The sequence below is a fragment of the Xiphophorus couchianus genome, chromosome 6 (assembly GCF_001444195.1).
Source record: "Xiphophorus couchianus chromosome 6, X_couchianus-1.0, whole genome shotgun sequence".
Taxonomy (NCBI): Eukaryota; Metazoa; Chordata; class Actinopteri; order Cyprinodontiformes; family Poeciliidae; genus Xiphophorus; species Xiphophorus couchianus.
Genome location: NC_040233.1, coordinates 12365391 through 12381588, shown reverse-complemented (window position 1 = coordinate 12381588; position 16198 = coordinate 12365391). Strand labels below are relative to the sequence as shown.

The following is a 16198-nucleotide window of genomic DNA, read 5'->3' as shown; positions in this document are numbered from 1 at the left end:
TCCAGGCTGAGGGTCAGACTCTCTTCCTCATGGTTCTCTCTTTATGAATTCACCAGTTTCTTTGACCCTCAGACCTTAGAGGCAGCTCTGTCTCACTTTAAGACTTTCACTCTGAAGTGCTGAGCATCAGGGCAGCGTTAGTGAGTGTCGACTGCAGCCGTGGAGGCTAGTCCCCGCCATTCCCACCTCCAAACTCAGGCTGCCTTTTAGCTGCCCGCTCCAGTGTCAGGGCCATGCTACGGGTCCTGGCCAGAACCTCCTCCAGCTGCCCTCGAAGTGCCTGAACAGAGTCTAGTTCTGTGTGAAGGGTCTGGATCTTCTCTGAGCTGCTGTTGCTGCCGAAAAACAAAAAAGGAGAAAAGAAAAAAATGTGTGAAATCCTAAAAGAAAACATTTTGTATTTGGAGAAATGAAAGCATCCCTCCTCCCCACTTACCCATCACTTCTGCTAAGCTGGGTCAGATTTTGGTAAAGCCTCTTTTCTGTCCTCAGGGCCTCATTCAGCTTGTTGTACTCAGACACCAGCTGCTCTAGCACACACTGGAGACCCGAAGTAGAAGTTAAAAATATATAGACTTTTAATATATATAGACTTTTGCTCTGCAAAAGTCTTTTTTTCCGCCATTTTGTAATGTTACTTCCACAAACGTAAATGTATTTTCTTCTGATTTCATGTGATAGACAAACACAAAGTAGCTCATGATTATCTCTAGTCCAGTCTCAAGTCTTTTGCAGCTTTTACAAGTTTTTTCTCTTCAGAATTTCTCGATATTTAGTTTCCATCAACTGCGTAATTGGAGTTATTTAGGGGTTGAATGGAAATGCATGCCACATTCTTTTGTTTAAAAAAGAAATTATTAAAAATCATGTATAATTTTCTTGTAGTTCAAAATACATGCACTTTGCATCTGACTTTGGCATAAATACCAATAAAATATATCAAATTCTGTGGTTATGTGAATATACAAGCCATTGTGCAAAAGGATAAAAATGGAAAAATGATTTGTTTCCTCTAATTAACACACTCTTACTTGCTGATGAGCTCCGTCTTTTGTCGCCGCATTCTGAATCTGCCGATGGGCCAGAGAGGAGCGCAGGTCAGCGATCTCTATCTGCGTGAAGAGAACGACTCCGTGTAAAAATAATCGCAAACATGACTTTGGTGCAGCATCTTGGAGGTCAGACGAAGATACCTGAGCCTCCTTCTCCTTCTTCAACACCAGCTGGATCTCGTCCTTCAGAGCCTTCACTTCTGCCTCCCTCTCCTCCTGCACAGCCTCCTCCTGTTCCCGAATCAGATCCTGACACAAAGTGTACCGTGGCGTAAGATCAGGAATGTAGAAGACAAGGTGAGGGGAAAAATCAAAGAGCGAAGGATCAGCAGGTACCTTAATAAAGGCTTCCTTCTCTTTGAGCAGGCCTCGTAGACGCTCCGCCTCTCCTCCCGTCTCCCTCTCTCTTTCCCGCCTCAGCTCGCTCAGTTCCTGCTCCGTCTGGGTCAGCTGCTTGCGAAGTTCCTGCTGCTCGTTCGTCCGCTCAGTGATCACCAAGGAGAGCCTGTACGAGTAATCCTGAAAGAAATAAAGGATGGTGAGATTTTTTGTAAGATTTTTTTTTTTTTTTAGCTCTGATCGATCCATTTAGGTGCATTTTCTTTCCATCTACACTGCAAACCTGGAGGTACTGGTCTTTGGAGCCGAGTGTGCTGAGCAGGTCCAGGATCTGTGCTTGGTGTTCGTCGGTCTGCCGGGTGCGGTCGGACAGCAGCTCCTGGAACAGTTTCTCCTTAAGGGCCAGCCGAGCCTTCAGCTCCTCTACGACCCCAGTGGGGCCGGACTGGACTCGGGCAACAAGGGCGGTCGTTAGATCCTGCATGTGTACACAAAACAGAAAGCAGTGTCTGCAAAAGTAAAACTAGTAGCACAGGTTTGGACAACCAGCAGCACCTTTGGAGGCCCGTATGACAGACGATGTGTTGGGCGATACCTGCATCTCCTGGCTGCGCGCCTGCAGGGCCGCCTGCAGCTGGTGGATGATGGTGTCCTTCTCCCTCAGAGCCGTTTTCTCCTTCTCCTCGCTCTTCTGCTTCAGCCACTGCAGGTTCCTGTAGGCCTCTGCTGCCTGCTCCAGCTCCAGCTCCTTACTGCGCACCAGAGCATCCAAACTCTGGCGGTAGAGGAAAAACAAGCCCACGCGGATTCATTCGTACAGATAGCAAAAGAAAAAGACATTCTTAAAAAACAGCTCTGACATTCACCGATGAGCGTACCGTGATGGTTTCCTCGTTGTTGGACAGGATGCAGCGGAGCCTCTCCAGGTCGCGCTCCTTCTCCCTGAGGGCGAGCTGCAGCGCCCTCACCTGGCCCTCACGCTCCTCCAGACAGTGGAACTTGTCATCGATGGAGCGCTGCGAGCAGAAAACCAATTACTTATTGGGTGCAACTCCAGAACATCGTGCTTCTTTGGAATAAGAAACAAAAATAAACATAAATAAATAAAAAAGAAAAGTACTGAACACCCTTTAAATATTCTGTTGTTCTGATCTTTAAGTTCCAACAGCCGACTGAAGCCAACTGTGTGAATGGTTTGCCCACGTTCATATTACAGGTCGTAAAGTTGACTCAAAAAGCTTTCTATGATATAAAAACTAATTGACATTTTTAAAAGGGGAAAAATTATTGTCTGGAGTAATATTTGCAATTTTCTTAGAGGAGTTTGTGTGGCTGCTTCACCTCCAGAGCTCGGTCTCTCTCCTTAATCCGCTCCCTCAGCTTCTCTAGCAGAACATCTCTTGGCTTGGAGCTTTTTGTCGACTCCAACATGTCACAATAATCCTGAAGACAGCAACAGCAAAGATAAACACCCGCTCCGTGAAATGTATGAACATGAGCGTCTGTGTCTTTGTGAATGCAAAGTGTGTGTGATCCTGCCTGCAGCTGCCTCTCCTTGTCCTGCAGGGAGCGCTCGAGCTGTGCAATGATCCCGTCTTTCTCTTGCGTCACTGCCGTCTTCTCTGCCTCGCATTCCTTCAGAGCCGCCTCTTTGGTCTGAAGCTCGGAGCGAATCTTCTGCAGAGCACTGCGCAGGTCCTGCAGCAGGAATAGGAGCGATTACACACGCGTACGCCTCGTGTGTCCGGGTAAACCGCAAGTGAACGGCCGTGCTGACCTGGTTGTGTTTTTCTGTGACCTCCCTATGTTGCAGTTCCTCTTGTAGGTCAGAGCTGAGCCTGTCCTTGAACCTCAGCAGGTCGTCGCCTTGCCTTTGGCTCTGTCTTAGACTCCTCTGGCTGGCCTCCAGCTCCAGACCGAGAGAGAACAGAGAGCTCTGCACCCGGACCAGCTCATCCTGCAGCTGGCCAAGCGTCAGGGACTCGCTCATCCCCGCAGGAGTCTTGAGAAAATATAAACGATCAGGCTTCACATCTTAACCATGAATACAGATGGATTCTGGGATGGGAGACGTGACATAAAACACGCTGCAGGTCTCACCTGGCTTTGAGCGAGCTGGTTACGATGGGCCAGTTCTTGCAGCTTGCACAGAGTGCTGTTCTGGCCTTCGATCAGATGGTACAGCTCCTGGGCCTTCAGAGAGACGAGGAAAACAGGAGTCAGCTCATTTAAAGAAAATATTTTTCAGATTTCTACGTCTGCAGACACGGACCTCGCTGTCTTTGGTGGTGATGGACTCTGTGAGGCCCTGAATGGTTCTTTCCTGACTCTGGGCCGCCTGTCGGAGCGAACGCAGCTCACACTCCATCTCGTTCAGCTTCTCCTGCAGCCTCTAGGAATGGGAAAAAAATAAATCAGACCTGCAGTGTGATTAAAATGTAGCTATTTTTACTGCGCCTCACCATGTTGTTGGCCTCGCTCTCCAGGATTTTTGTCTGCAGGGATTGGACCTGGAGCTGGGCCTTCTGCAGCTCGCTGACGCACTGACCTGCTGCACATTCGTACTGGTTAAGCTGACTCTGCTGCTCCTCAACGAGGCTCTGAAAAAGATTATATTAAACCAGATTTAGTTTTATTAAACCAGTTAATTAGTAATTAACTCGTTGTTTTGTTTCATATTCATATAAAGTGTACAAAAAGAATAATCTCTACTTAAAGGTATACATTTGAACTTTTTGGGACATTACTGTGGTTCATTCAGGCTGCAGATAACAGGAGAACATCAACGGCTAATCTCTTTGAACTTTCAGTCTCGTCATAGAATAAACTGAATTAGGACATTTTGTCCATTAAAGGTTCTCCTTTCTCTTGAGAATTCAGGGACTGCTGTTTTAGTACAGAAGACTACTGACTGATCACGGCCGAGTATTCACAGAATCACCTCTTCGCAGAGTCACAGATAAATTCAATTATTTATTGTTTTTTTTTCTATTTGTTTCATAAATTATATGAAAGAAAATGTAGAATGGGAATTCCTAGATGCAGTGCAACTTGGCAGGCTATTGGTAGGCGTTTGCAAGGCAGCCAATTTATTATTCTTGGCACTAATTAGTTTAGCGGAGTTAAGGAAGACTGCATATAATAATTTCTGTGGAAGTGCAAAGATGGTTTGCTTGGTGTTTGAATGATTAAAATAGGTAGCTATGTAAATTTTCAGAGATTTCAAGTATTCGCAGATTTTAGTTATTTGTGGGGGACTGTGGCCTCCAGGTCCCAAGAATTCCAGGAGCCCAGTGTAATGCTAGCTGTGCTAATAACGCAAACCACTAATATAAGATTCTAAAGGCAGTTCAAAATGTCAACTTCATTTTGTTTTTGGTTTGCAAATTCATGCCCAATTTACATCCTTTTGTACTATGCTTCTTAAAGAGAAATTTAAATGGATGGACTTTATTGCAAGCAGGTTAAAGCTTTGCAAAAATATCTGCGATTGGATATCAGCCACAAACCTCTAATTGTTGATCTCTACAAGCTAATGGGCCACATGAGGCAGAGATGACACTGGAGTGGTTTGTGAGCACGGTCATGCATGACTGCACCCAAAGTGTTTCAATAAAAGCATCATTACGTGATAGTTTATACTTCTACCAACACTGAGGTTAGCATGTTGTGAGGTTCATAATTTAACCTAATAGATAAGCAATGTTTTCTTTTTCAAAAACAAACAAAAGAAATTTAAAGCCTTGAATTGTGTTGCTGTAGCAGCAAACCAGGGCAGAGATGAGCTGAGAAGGTCTGACATTGTGTGGATCACTTTGCCTCAAGGTCCCCAGAAAATAGGTCAGTAGCGGAGCCACTCTGTCTTTAAATGTCTCCCCTTATCTAACCTACTTCAGTCATCGGTCTGTGCTTAAGAGAATTAATGCATCCCCCTCACAGAAGATTATTGATTGGAGTGAGCTGAGATTTGTTGTAGTTTTATCTGAGGAAAACGTGATGAACTGAACAGCCTCTTGTTAAAGTGCAGACATTAATATCTGCCAACATGGCGTTGGATGCCAACGTTACGAACATTTTCAGTTCAAGCCATTTTTAAGAGCTAAGACTGGCTAAAAAGTCAGCTTTCATCTGCTGTGTAAATGCCGCAAACGTGCCATGCAATATCTCTTCTGCAAAAAAATCTACTCGCAGAGTCTCAGCTTAGAAAGTTCAGTCTATCTCGGTGAGATATTTAAGATCAATATAAAAAATGGTTGCACTTTCATTTTCCGTTTCCTCTTTTGACAGACGCAGTCATTAGGGAATCAGGCCATGCCATGTGCAACTGCCTACTTAAACCTCACTGCACTTGCAAAGTGTGGTATAACCACACACAGAAGTCTAAGCACATCACACACACACAAACCACAGCTCACATCCTCTTGAGCTGAAGCTATTTGGAGAGGCTGTGGGTAGTGTAAGTTACTGACAGCTTGATTATGAAACTTCTTAAACTAAAAAAAAGAGAAGGGAATAATTCTTCATGGATGGGGTGAGCAGTCAAACACTGAAGCCTGTTAGCCAGATTCACTCAGGGTGCTGCAGAGTAATAAAATAGTTCCTCTCAGCAGCAGCGCCGTTTTCTGTAAGGTCTAGTACCTGATGTGGAGGTGGGGGAGGATACTCCTTGTATAAATCTTTCAATAAATCCTCCATGTCAGCAAAGTTCAGGTCGTGATCGTCTTCCAAATTCAGCCTGACCAAAGCTGGCTCGGGAGTGGGCATGTGGTTGTCTCTCTCTCCATAAGGCATCCCAAGAAGAGGATCTGGGAATCGCAGCCGAGCCCCTCCATTCTTGGAGCTCCGCCGAATGAGGACGGGTAGTTTGCTGCCCTTGGTGTGCTGGACTGGGCGGTAGGTTGCGTAGCTTTGCAGCAAACAGAATGTCAGAGAAAGACTGGGCCCAGGTGAGGACAGCGTCGCTCCCATGTGCTCCTCAGACAGAGAGTCAGATATGTGGTCGTCTATTGCTGCTTCCCCAGAGGAGATCAGTGATCTGTCTCTCAGTGCTCCAGGTTGAGTGTTGTCTTCGGTCATCTCCAGGGATGCGACTGATGGGCTGGAGCTGCCTCGTCCAGCCAGAGTGCGATCACTGTCTGAAGTCCGGGAAACGTCCTGAGACCCAGGGACCAGAGTTCGAGATGACGGGGCCTCTTCTGAATCATCCAAATTCTTTCTCTCCACATCTCCATCTCCTCCAGTCACACTCCCACCAATAATGCTGGCTGAGTATCTGGTTGATGGCCCGCAAGAGGTGCTTCTTGCCAGCTTTCTGGGCACTTTGCAGACCGCTTCATAGTCAGAGTCCGCCACCCGCCAGTAGGAACATCCTCGACACCTCCTTGGAGTGCTGGGTCGACAGTGGTGTGAGCCTGTACCAGTGGCCTCTGACCCTGGACCAGCAGAACAGGTAGGGTGGTGGTGATGGTGGCAGTCCAACCCATCGTCAGCCCAGGACTCATACAGAGAGTAGACCAAATCCTCCTGGAGCAGGGCACAGTACTTTGCATGGGTTAGACCCGAGATATCCACCATCCCATCTCCAGACTCTTCATTAGTGCCGGTGAACGTCACAGCACCCTCCTCCGGATTAGTCCTCCGGTACAAACCGCCAATGCACTGCCTCAGTCGATGCTTCTCCTGCAATAGCCGCTGCAGCCTTTCGATGGACAGGGCCTCCACTCGGGCGATGACTGTGTCGAAGCGGTACATGCGGTCCAGCATGAAGGTACACTTGGAGCAGGCAAACTCCCCTCTGCCATCCCGGGTCAGCTCTCGACCCAGGGCATGGGACAGCAGCACATGTAGATTAAGTTTGGAGGCTGGGTGGAAGATCCATCGCCTCTGGTTACCGCAAAGCTCCCGGCCACAGATTCTACAAGTCTCCTTCATCTTGACATCAAGCATTCTCCTGGCTTTCCAATATGAAGTAGTGGGTTATATCAGACAGGCAACTCAAACATATGGGAGGATGGATCCTTAGATCAGTTTAGATCCCTTAAGGGTGACAAAAGACACCTTAAATTAAGATCTGTGAGTCAACAAAAAGTAACAATAAAAGTCCTAATTTAGTCTTTTCAAGCTTGGATCCAATCAGGGGAGCATAAATAATTCCTGTAGACTTCCTTTGGCTGCACATGTAATTCCAGATGGGACAGCAAAGATCGGGATAAACGTTGATGAAGTGATTCTCAGATATCCATCAGTGCAGGATCCCGCAGGACGTGCAGGTGCAACGTGAATATGGCGCACGGAGAAAGAGGGCATGTCTCTTTAATTTAACCACACTCGGTTTCTCTCTGTGTAGTGTCTCTCGGCTGTCAGTAAAGCGACGTTTTGTATTTCCCAGCAGCGCCATCCTACACGCCTCTGCAGCTGCAGCAGCAGCACAGCTCGGCTGACACGGACAGGTTCATCCTGACCGGGGAGCGGTGACGATCCGCCGGCCTCCACGCGGACGTGCCGCGGTGGCACGCTGGTAAATGGGGCGATCCTCTGGCTCCTCCGTTCCTTCTCTGCGTCTCTAAAGAAGCCGGGTTTTTTCATTTCACAGCTACTAACGACGGCTACACGTAGAAGCACACAGCCGTAAAGTGCAGGAGATTCTGCGGGGAGATAACGCTGTGGCTTCCGAGGAGACGGACCTGCAGCGGCGGAGCGCACCATGCAGCAGGAGCGAGGGGGGTTGGAGCAGCCCGGTGCAGCTACTCCACGACCTTCTCTGATAAATTATCACCTCAAATACCGCTTAGAATGGAAACTTAGCTAATAACGCGCCTTGATAAATCAAATCTACATTTCTGAATTAAATAATGTTTGATGTTATTGCTTTAGAGAGAGAGTGACGCTCCCCCGTCGGGAGTCTGTTTTTCGCTCCTGCCGTGTTGACTAATATCAGTGCGCCTGAATACACAGGTGAAATGCTCAGCAGCCTGCGAGGTGAAATCAAGTGACCCGAAGAGCAAGGGAGACGCAATCACAATGATTTTAGAGCAAAACTGTAAAAGTGGAGGATCAAAAGTGAAAGGGTTTAAAAATAAATAAGTTGTCAAATAATTGTAGATAGGTTAAATAAAACTGCAATACAAGCCTGAAATAATTAATAATAAAAAATATATATGTTTGCATTACCAACGACGTTTCAAATAAAACCTTATATAATTATTTCAGCGAACTGATTATGATACTTAAAGCTGGAAGGAAAAATAAATCCCCCATCCACTGCAACAGGAACAAGAGTGCCAACTAGTGTCCAACAAACAATGTCATAAAAATTTTAAATAAATATATTCATAATCTAATTATTGTAATTTAAATAAAAATCATAGCTTAAACTCAATATATATTAAAATCCTGTAGAAATATTACAATATTTTTTTCTTTATTTTATATACCGAGTGGTATAGTCCATCATGAAAGTCCTCAAACTGTAATTATGGCTCATTGAATGACAGTAATTTCACGATACTGCGCATAGGAGGAATATGAAACAGGCACATTTAGTAATGATATATATACAGTATATATATATAGATATATAAAGCTTACAGCGCAGTGCCTGATTCCGATCCTCTACATTCCCTGTTTTCATGGCAACAGGAAGCATCATCAAACACACAACTTGCATGTGATAATCAAACAATCAGAGCTTTATTCTCTATTTCAGAGTCCCAGCTTATCCTCACAGTAACTAATTTCCTATAGCACAACATCCATATGTGTTTCACCCTCTGTGTTAGGTTGCTTGATACGTCTGTTTTATTATGCTTGAATGCTGCTTAATAATGGCAATGACTGAAACTGAGGCACTTCCTCTTAATTCAGATCTCTCTAGAAGTGATAGCTACATTTGTGACGGATGTAAATGACATATTTTCCAGGTTGTATATGTAAATCTGCTATAATGATGGCCATTGATAAAAGTGTAGAGTTTTTATCCATTTCAAGCTGCCTCCCTTCTCCTCCCAGCATTCACATCTGCGTGTCTGGAGGGTCAATTAAGATGAGGTTGTATGGCTGGTGTCGGTCTGAATCAACAACACAACTTGATATCAGTGTCGGGGTCCCTGAGCACTCAAAGGTCAACCTGACCTATTGACAGCCCAGCTGAAACCTGAGCCTTTAAACGGCTAGCCAGGGATGTGCCTGCAGCACTCACGCAAATATGAAAGAGAGCACTTCATGGAAACATGGACGCGAACGCCCACACACACGCGCACACACCATATGTCAGTGTCTTTCTTTGAAAGAAAACCTGAATGCTGTCACTGTTTCTCCTTATGTAGAACAAACACAGACACAGAAGCGAGCAGTTTCTCACAAAACCATACAATAAAAAAAGAAACCTTCAGAACTAAATTCTACAAAAACTCTGTTTTCTACTTTGTTTAAATTCTGCTTTACATGTGGGCAAAATATTTCATTTAGAGGTTTGGGATGAGCTGTTTTCATTTCAAAACTGCCATCTGTTATTTGTCACATTATTCAGACTAGTGTTAGTTTTCTAATAATTTTATAATTTATGGATACAATAATATATATTTGATTTACCTTTGGCCCCCTTTTATTGTCAAAATGTGCTGCTAATTTAATCAATAACAATAATAAACCTGTGATTCGTAAAATTGCTCCGGTTTGCTTTGTTTTCCTCACTAGCTGTGTGTTTTCTACTTTTACTGACGGACTCCGTGCATCTGCAGATTTTACTTTAACTGTGCGCTTATGTTTTTTATTGGGCCTGAAATTTTGCTTGTCTTTATGTTGTCTTGAAATAAAATTGCAAAATAGAATAGATTAGTTTTTACAGATTTGCCTTTCTGAACATCTTACCAGTTTTTAGGTGAAAAGTTACACCAAACATTAAATGTTTAAGAGCTGGCCTGTTGCATTTGCAGTGAGTCAATGAGTCTTGGTTTTCATCGAGTCATTCTTCATAGCTGAGTTCAGTGTATGCTTGTTTGTTTCTTTTCAGCTCTGATGAATCAGTTTTCAATTTTTATAATAAATCTGGTTTTGAGAGGCTGACCAAAAAGATAAGGGTTTAGTATCGCTGTTTTCTATACTTTCTTATTCTCTCATGCTGCCACAGAATTTATGCCACCATAAATACTGACCAGCCAGGTGGTACTCATCATATATCTTTATCGTATTTAAACTCTGCACACCCTTACAAACTCTTATGACCTTCCTATTTTCCACGTTGCTTACCATAAACCAAAACCTTGTTAATGTTTTCTCTCCAGGCTCAGAGATGCACATTTTCCTCTCATCTTGTTTCAGATTCAAACTGGGAACCTGTTTGGTGGGTCTATTTGCATCTTTCATTTTAAATTGATTTACAAGTAAAAGTGGACGCAGAGGCACCCTTTAAATAGAAATCTGTCTGTGAGAAACACACCCAGCAACAAGAGACAAAGGCTGGGACATTTAGATCACAACCAAATTCACTCAAGTCTTTATGCTGCTGAGATAAACGCATCTGAGTGGTTGTGATATTGATTTTATAAGAATAAAGCCAGGTTTCTGTGTGAGGGCAGAGAATAGTGGTCAGGATTTGATTTGGTACGAGGAAAGCTGTGTGTCCTTGAAGATGTCATTGCAGAAACAGCTTGAGAGGTAAATTAAATTCTGGCACTTTCTGTGATGAGATGAAGCCTCTGTGACACAATGCAGCACACGCAGCAGGCTACATAAGAGCACACTTCTTTTATGCTTCGTCGCTGCTTTCTGTTAGCTTTAGAGGACTGCAGATATTAATCAGTAAACATGGTCGCAGCAGACTGCATACAGACAGCCTGCGGTTCAGCTCTGAAATGTCCTGTGGGACGTTTCTCTCTGTTTCATCTCTGGCGCTACGGACAACCGCTGCTTTCAGCTACTGTAAAATGATGCCTTTGTGTCTGACAATATCCTGCACTTTAAATAGTTTTTGTACCGATTATTTCATGTTGATTTTTTGGGCAAAACAAGAAGATTTGATTTAGAAAATAGTTCAAATTTTGTATTTGTTTAACTTCCACAATTGTAAAAAATGTGTTACAAAAACAAAACTAAACTAAAACTAAAAATCAATAAAATAGGTTTATATCAGAAATAGGCAGAAGTTTTATCTATTTTGTCCATAAGGAGGCAGTCTCTCCAAGGAAGTTTTCTTTTTACATGATTTATTTAAAAAGAAATTAGAAAGAAACACAATTTTGTTTTTCTATCCAAAGCTGGTATAGCTGGGTTCTTGCTATGTGGAACAGCTGGCAAAGATGTAAAAAAGTTTTAAATAAATTCCTGTTTTCTTGTAGCATAATCTCATAGTAGACATTTACGATAAATCTAACAGGGGTCACTTGGTTTTCCCCTTTCTTAACCAAAGGGATAGAACTTGCTCTTGTTTTATAGCATTTCACGTTTCAAGTTCAGAGCAAAAAGAATCAGGCAGCTTTGACCATTCCTCCTCAGAAATCTCTTTAATGGTGTTCAAGATTTTTGCCATGCAAGTCAAAAGTAACAGGTTGAAAGTGACAAGAATTAGATTTGAGTAAACATTGCTGAATGTTTGTGGTCCTATTTTCTATTAAATTAAAACAAAAGCAAAAAGTGTGATAAATAAACTAAACATACTCTGTGCTGTATTTAAAATGTTCATTTTAGAGAATATTTAAATTTGTTGGCTGGAGGGCTCAATTGGTATAATGTTTCAACCGAGACAAAATTATTCCAAGGGTTGAACTTTGGGCAACCTCGCTTCAGGGAATCAAGAGTCCAAGATCCTCAGTTTTCTCTTCATAAATTTGTATATAAAGAGTATGCAAATGTTCTGCTTTATTGTCTTGCTGAAAGACTAAATGATTATCTATTTCCTGTTTCGCAGCAGAGCCCAGCAAATTATTTATTTAAAATCTGCTGGTATTTTATAAAGATGACATCCACTCTAACAAGGATCCCAAGGCTTTTGGAAGAGAAACATGCAGCATCACAAATCCTCCACTTTGCATAATGATGGGCATGAGTTGCTTTTTCACATATTCATCCTTTGTTTCACAACAGGCCCACCTGGGGTGTTGCCTTTAAAAGCCCAAACTTTGTCTCATCTGACCAAAAAACAACAGTTTTAGGGAAAGTGCCAGGTTTGCGATGGCAGAAAATAAATATTAAATTCCAGCATGCCTCTCAAAGAACTTTGGCATGTACATAGATGGATATTATGGAGACTTGGTGACCGCTAGATGTCACTTTTTGTTGAAGTTTCTCAACTTTACACTTTAGATACTTTCTTTATCTTCCATACATCCTCCTTACTGAGGGGACAAGATAAAACTCAGGCCCTTCTCTTGTCTTGCCATACTGCCAGTTGTTTCAGTTTTTTTGGATTATTGCTGCAACTGCAGATATGTGCAAGTTTAGGCAAGTATTTATGCACCTAACATCATCACATATCTGCCTTATGTCAGCTGCTGTCTCTCTTGTCTTTCCCATTCTGAAACGTGGGATAATGTCACAATAATTTCTCAATGAAATTCATACATCACTAATTAAAAATTCATAGACAATCTGATCAGGTTTAAATGTTTTTTTTAAAAAGGTTTTTCATACATCTTGAACAGGTTCGTCAGCTGTGGGCGAGGCCTCTATGGGTATTACATCAATTCAGTGCTTTCAAATACAAAGTATGTCTGGTTTCCTATTAAGTAAAAACACCAAATTACGTTATTTCTTCAAGATTTCTTTTCTACAAACGACTTTTATATTGTTTTGTAGGCAGCACTCATATTAACCTTTGCTTATACCAGAAATCAGTTTTTGTTCAAAACTGTGTGGGAGGAACGATACCAAAGCTAAATGATCCAGTGTTGTAACAAATCCCCAAACAAAACAGAACTAACCTGCATCTCCTGTTCGATGCGAAGCCTCTCTTGACTGAGCTCCTCCTGGTAAAACTGTCGAACAGAGAACAGATCATATTCCAACCCAAAACCTACACGAGTTTCTGCTTGTGAGACATATTTTTTTGAAGGAAAAACTAAATTTACCTCAACATCCTTGTCCTTCTGCAACAGAGAAGAAGACAGCTCCTGAACTTGTTCCTCCAGCTCTCCAACCCTGTGTGTGAGCATCGTTTTCTCACCACACAGCTCCGTGATGAGAGCCTCCTTGGAGCGAAGTTCTTTAGTCAGTTCTTCTATAAACCTGAGGGTAAACAGAGAGGAGTCGTTAATGGTAAAGAGGGATTCATATGAGTACTTCTTTCTATGTCTTCTTTGATGTTCTGTACCTGTCTTTGTTGGTGTTGGACGGGAACAGGATGTTTGGAGATCTCTCGTCCTCAGGGATGTCCTCCATGGTGGCGTCCAGGGAAACGAGGGAGGCGTGAGAATGTGATCCAGCCAGCGAGGCCATTCTCTCGGCCTCACTACGCGCTAGCTGGGCCTCCTAAAAAAAAACAATCACATAGACACATCTTAGATTCATTAAAATGAGGCTCATGCGTGAGATGTACACCAAGGGACAGGTCTGGCGGACCACACCAACCTCCTGCAGGAGCTGAATTTTTGTCTCAAGCACCTGCTGCATGTGGTCAATTTCCTGCTGTCTCTCTTGACAACACCTCTGTAGCTCTGCCTCATTGTTGTTGGTCAAGCTCTCTGCTGTTGTGCTGCAAGAGTGAACAAAATAAAAAAAATAGAGCCATCAGAAGACAAAATAAAGAGATCAATATACACAGGATTCATTTCTATTATCTTTTGTTTTCCAAAATGCTAATATTCTTCATTTATCTGATGAAACTTGTTCTGCGTTTCCCTCATTCTGTAAGAAAATGATTATAAGTGAATATTGTTTGATAAAGCATCACATTTTATCCTTTTCAGTGTTGCCGAAATGGTTAAGTTATCCATTTAATAAAATCCTCAGCTAACTTTTAAATGCAGAACCTAAAGAATAACATGGCGATTGAACGTCTTTCATTTTAGTTTCTCTGCTGCACTCCATCCAGTATGGACTCATTCTTCTCAGGAGGCTCAATCACATCTCTTGGAGCTCATTTTCCCCACAGAGCTCTTTGTGCTAAGGCTGCATGTTTACTTCTTGCTTCTGGAGTTTTTATGCAGTAAATGGTGGTGTTCAGTTTCTCCGCCCTCAGGCCAAATGTAACCGAGACGTCTAAATGACATGTCCCTTTGGTTGAAAAAATAAAAGGTGAAAAGACGCCTCTATTGATGTCTCTGTTTGCGTTACATTGTCAAAAGAGAATGCTACATTTTATGGGCCTTAATAAGATAAGTAACAGACATCATTGAAATTCCCAATATTAAGGGGTTTCCAGTTTTTGAAAGGTACTTAGCAAGACTCTATTTTTATGTAGTTTTCATGTTACATGGAGTTTTACATTTTGACTCTTTAATCTAAAATATGTATGCTGTAATCAGTTACTTTGCCTGCGAATGATGAAAGTATAAGGTCCTCATTGTTTAACAGTGCACACATACACATACACATATACACATATCAGAAGGGTCAGTTTTAGGACATGATGGAGACATCATGGAGAGCCAAGTGAAGATATTATGTCACCATGTTTCTGTCTGCTGCCGGCTGCTGGTGTATCCTTACAGACGGCCACTTATAGCAGAGATAAAGTGAGTGTCACGGCCGTTATGACAGCGATTATTACTATTCACGGTGATCGCATAGTGGTGCGATCACCGTGAATAATGGTGAATACGAAACACTTTCATTGTCATTCTGAAGGTATTTGAAAAATATGGGATTTACTTCAACTTTTGTTACCAAGATGAGTTCACCCTGTAATGCACAAACCCCTATAGAACCTGCATCTAATTGATTAAAACTTGACCTTTTAAAGTGGTGTAACATTTCTTGATAATATTACATCACTCTTGGTGAGCGTCCCTCACTCCTCCAGTTGTCTGTGTGACTTAGTTAACAACTGTATCCCAGAATGGCCGGCGCCTCGCTGTCGCCATGAACCCTGCCCCAGATGCTCTCTACGAACATTTTTAACTCCGTCCGCCACATGCAGCGGCTTCAATAACTGGGATATTTTGAACCCGTGTAAGCAGTTTAAGTGTGTGTCTTACAGACGACTGCCCTTGTGTGAAGGGAAGCCTCAGGGATGCTGCTTAGGTAATTTTGGCCCGTTAGTCTTTTGACGGCTATGAATGATGGTGTGGAAATAAGAAGACCAAAAGTCTGGAAAGTGGCTGGATCACTTTAATCCTTTACTATTTGTAATATGATAGTCATTTATAATATGACATAATTATGGAGGAGCTTGTGCCTGTCTCCAGTGGTCAATGGGCGAGAGGCGGGATACATCCGGGTCAGGAAGGGGCATTTTACTAAGAAACCCTGTGTGCCAAGCAGTCCAATTTTAAATCCTGGGTGTTACAACAGTCAGGACAACAATATGTTGCAAATCATAGACAATAGTAAGCAGATTCAGGTTTCCGTAACATAATTATACATCTTTGGATAAAGTCCATCTTGACCTCAGCAACTACAGCTGAATTTAATGAATTAATTCTAAGGCTGTAGTTGTTCAGCCAGAACTAATATTGAGGAATATTTGCAAACTCACAGGGCTTTGTCCAGAAGTTCTTGTTTCTCTTGGAGCTCCTTCTTCAAGCTCTCTACTTCCACCTTCAGCTCGATGTTCTGCAACAGATGGAAAGCAAGAAGCAATGAAATAAACCTGACAATGTTTGTTCTAATATCTGCAAATAAAGCCTTTTGCTTTATTTCAACGTGTACCGATG

The 16198-nt window shown here is 42.7% G+C and overlaps 1 protein-coding gene across 9 annotated transcripts in view; it reads right to left on the bottom strand.

Annotated features, from left to right (window-relative positions):
* Positions 1-16198, bottom strand: part of LOC114146408 (myomegalin) — a 46656-nt gene that overhangs the window by 17568 nt on the left and 12890 nt on the right. For 3 of the 9 annotated variants that reach the window (XM_028020401.1, XM_028020402.1, XM_028020405.1), the window contains exons 1-15: positions 6030-8710; positions 3854-3991; positions 3664-3783; positions 3492-3584; positions 3169-3393; positions 2931-3089; positions 2733-2834; positions 2270-2407; positions 1987-2166; positions 1675-1869; positions 1389-1571; positions 1194-1301; positions 1032-1112; positions 437-540; positions 187-335 (exon numbers count right to left, since the gene is read on the bottom strand). In XM_028020401.1, the coding sequence (XP_027876202.1) occupies positions 187-335; positions 437-540; positions 1032-1112; positions 1194-1301; positions 1389-1571; positions 1675-1869; positions 1987-2166; positions 2270-2407; positions 2733-2834; positions 2931-3089; positions 3169-3393; positions 3492-3584; positions 3664-3783; positions 3854-3991; positions 6030-7337 (3283 nt within the window). In that variant the 5' untranslated portion in view covers positions 7338-8710. Of the gene's footprint in view, positions 1-186; positions 336-436; positions 541-1031; positions 1113-1193; positions 1302-1388; positions 1572-1674; positions 1870-1986; positions 2167-2269; positions 2408-2732; positions 2835-2930; positions 3090-3168; positions 3394-3491; positions 3585-3663; positions 3784-3853; positions 3992-6029; positions 8715-13306; positions 13361-13453; positions 13611-13695; positions 13854-13952; positions 14077-16020; positions 16098-16198 lie in introns of those variants that run through there. The other 6 variants (XM_028020410.1, XM_028020403.1, XM_028020404.1 and 3 more) reach the window with 6 other exon arrangements.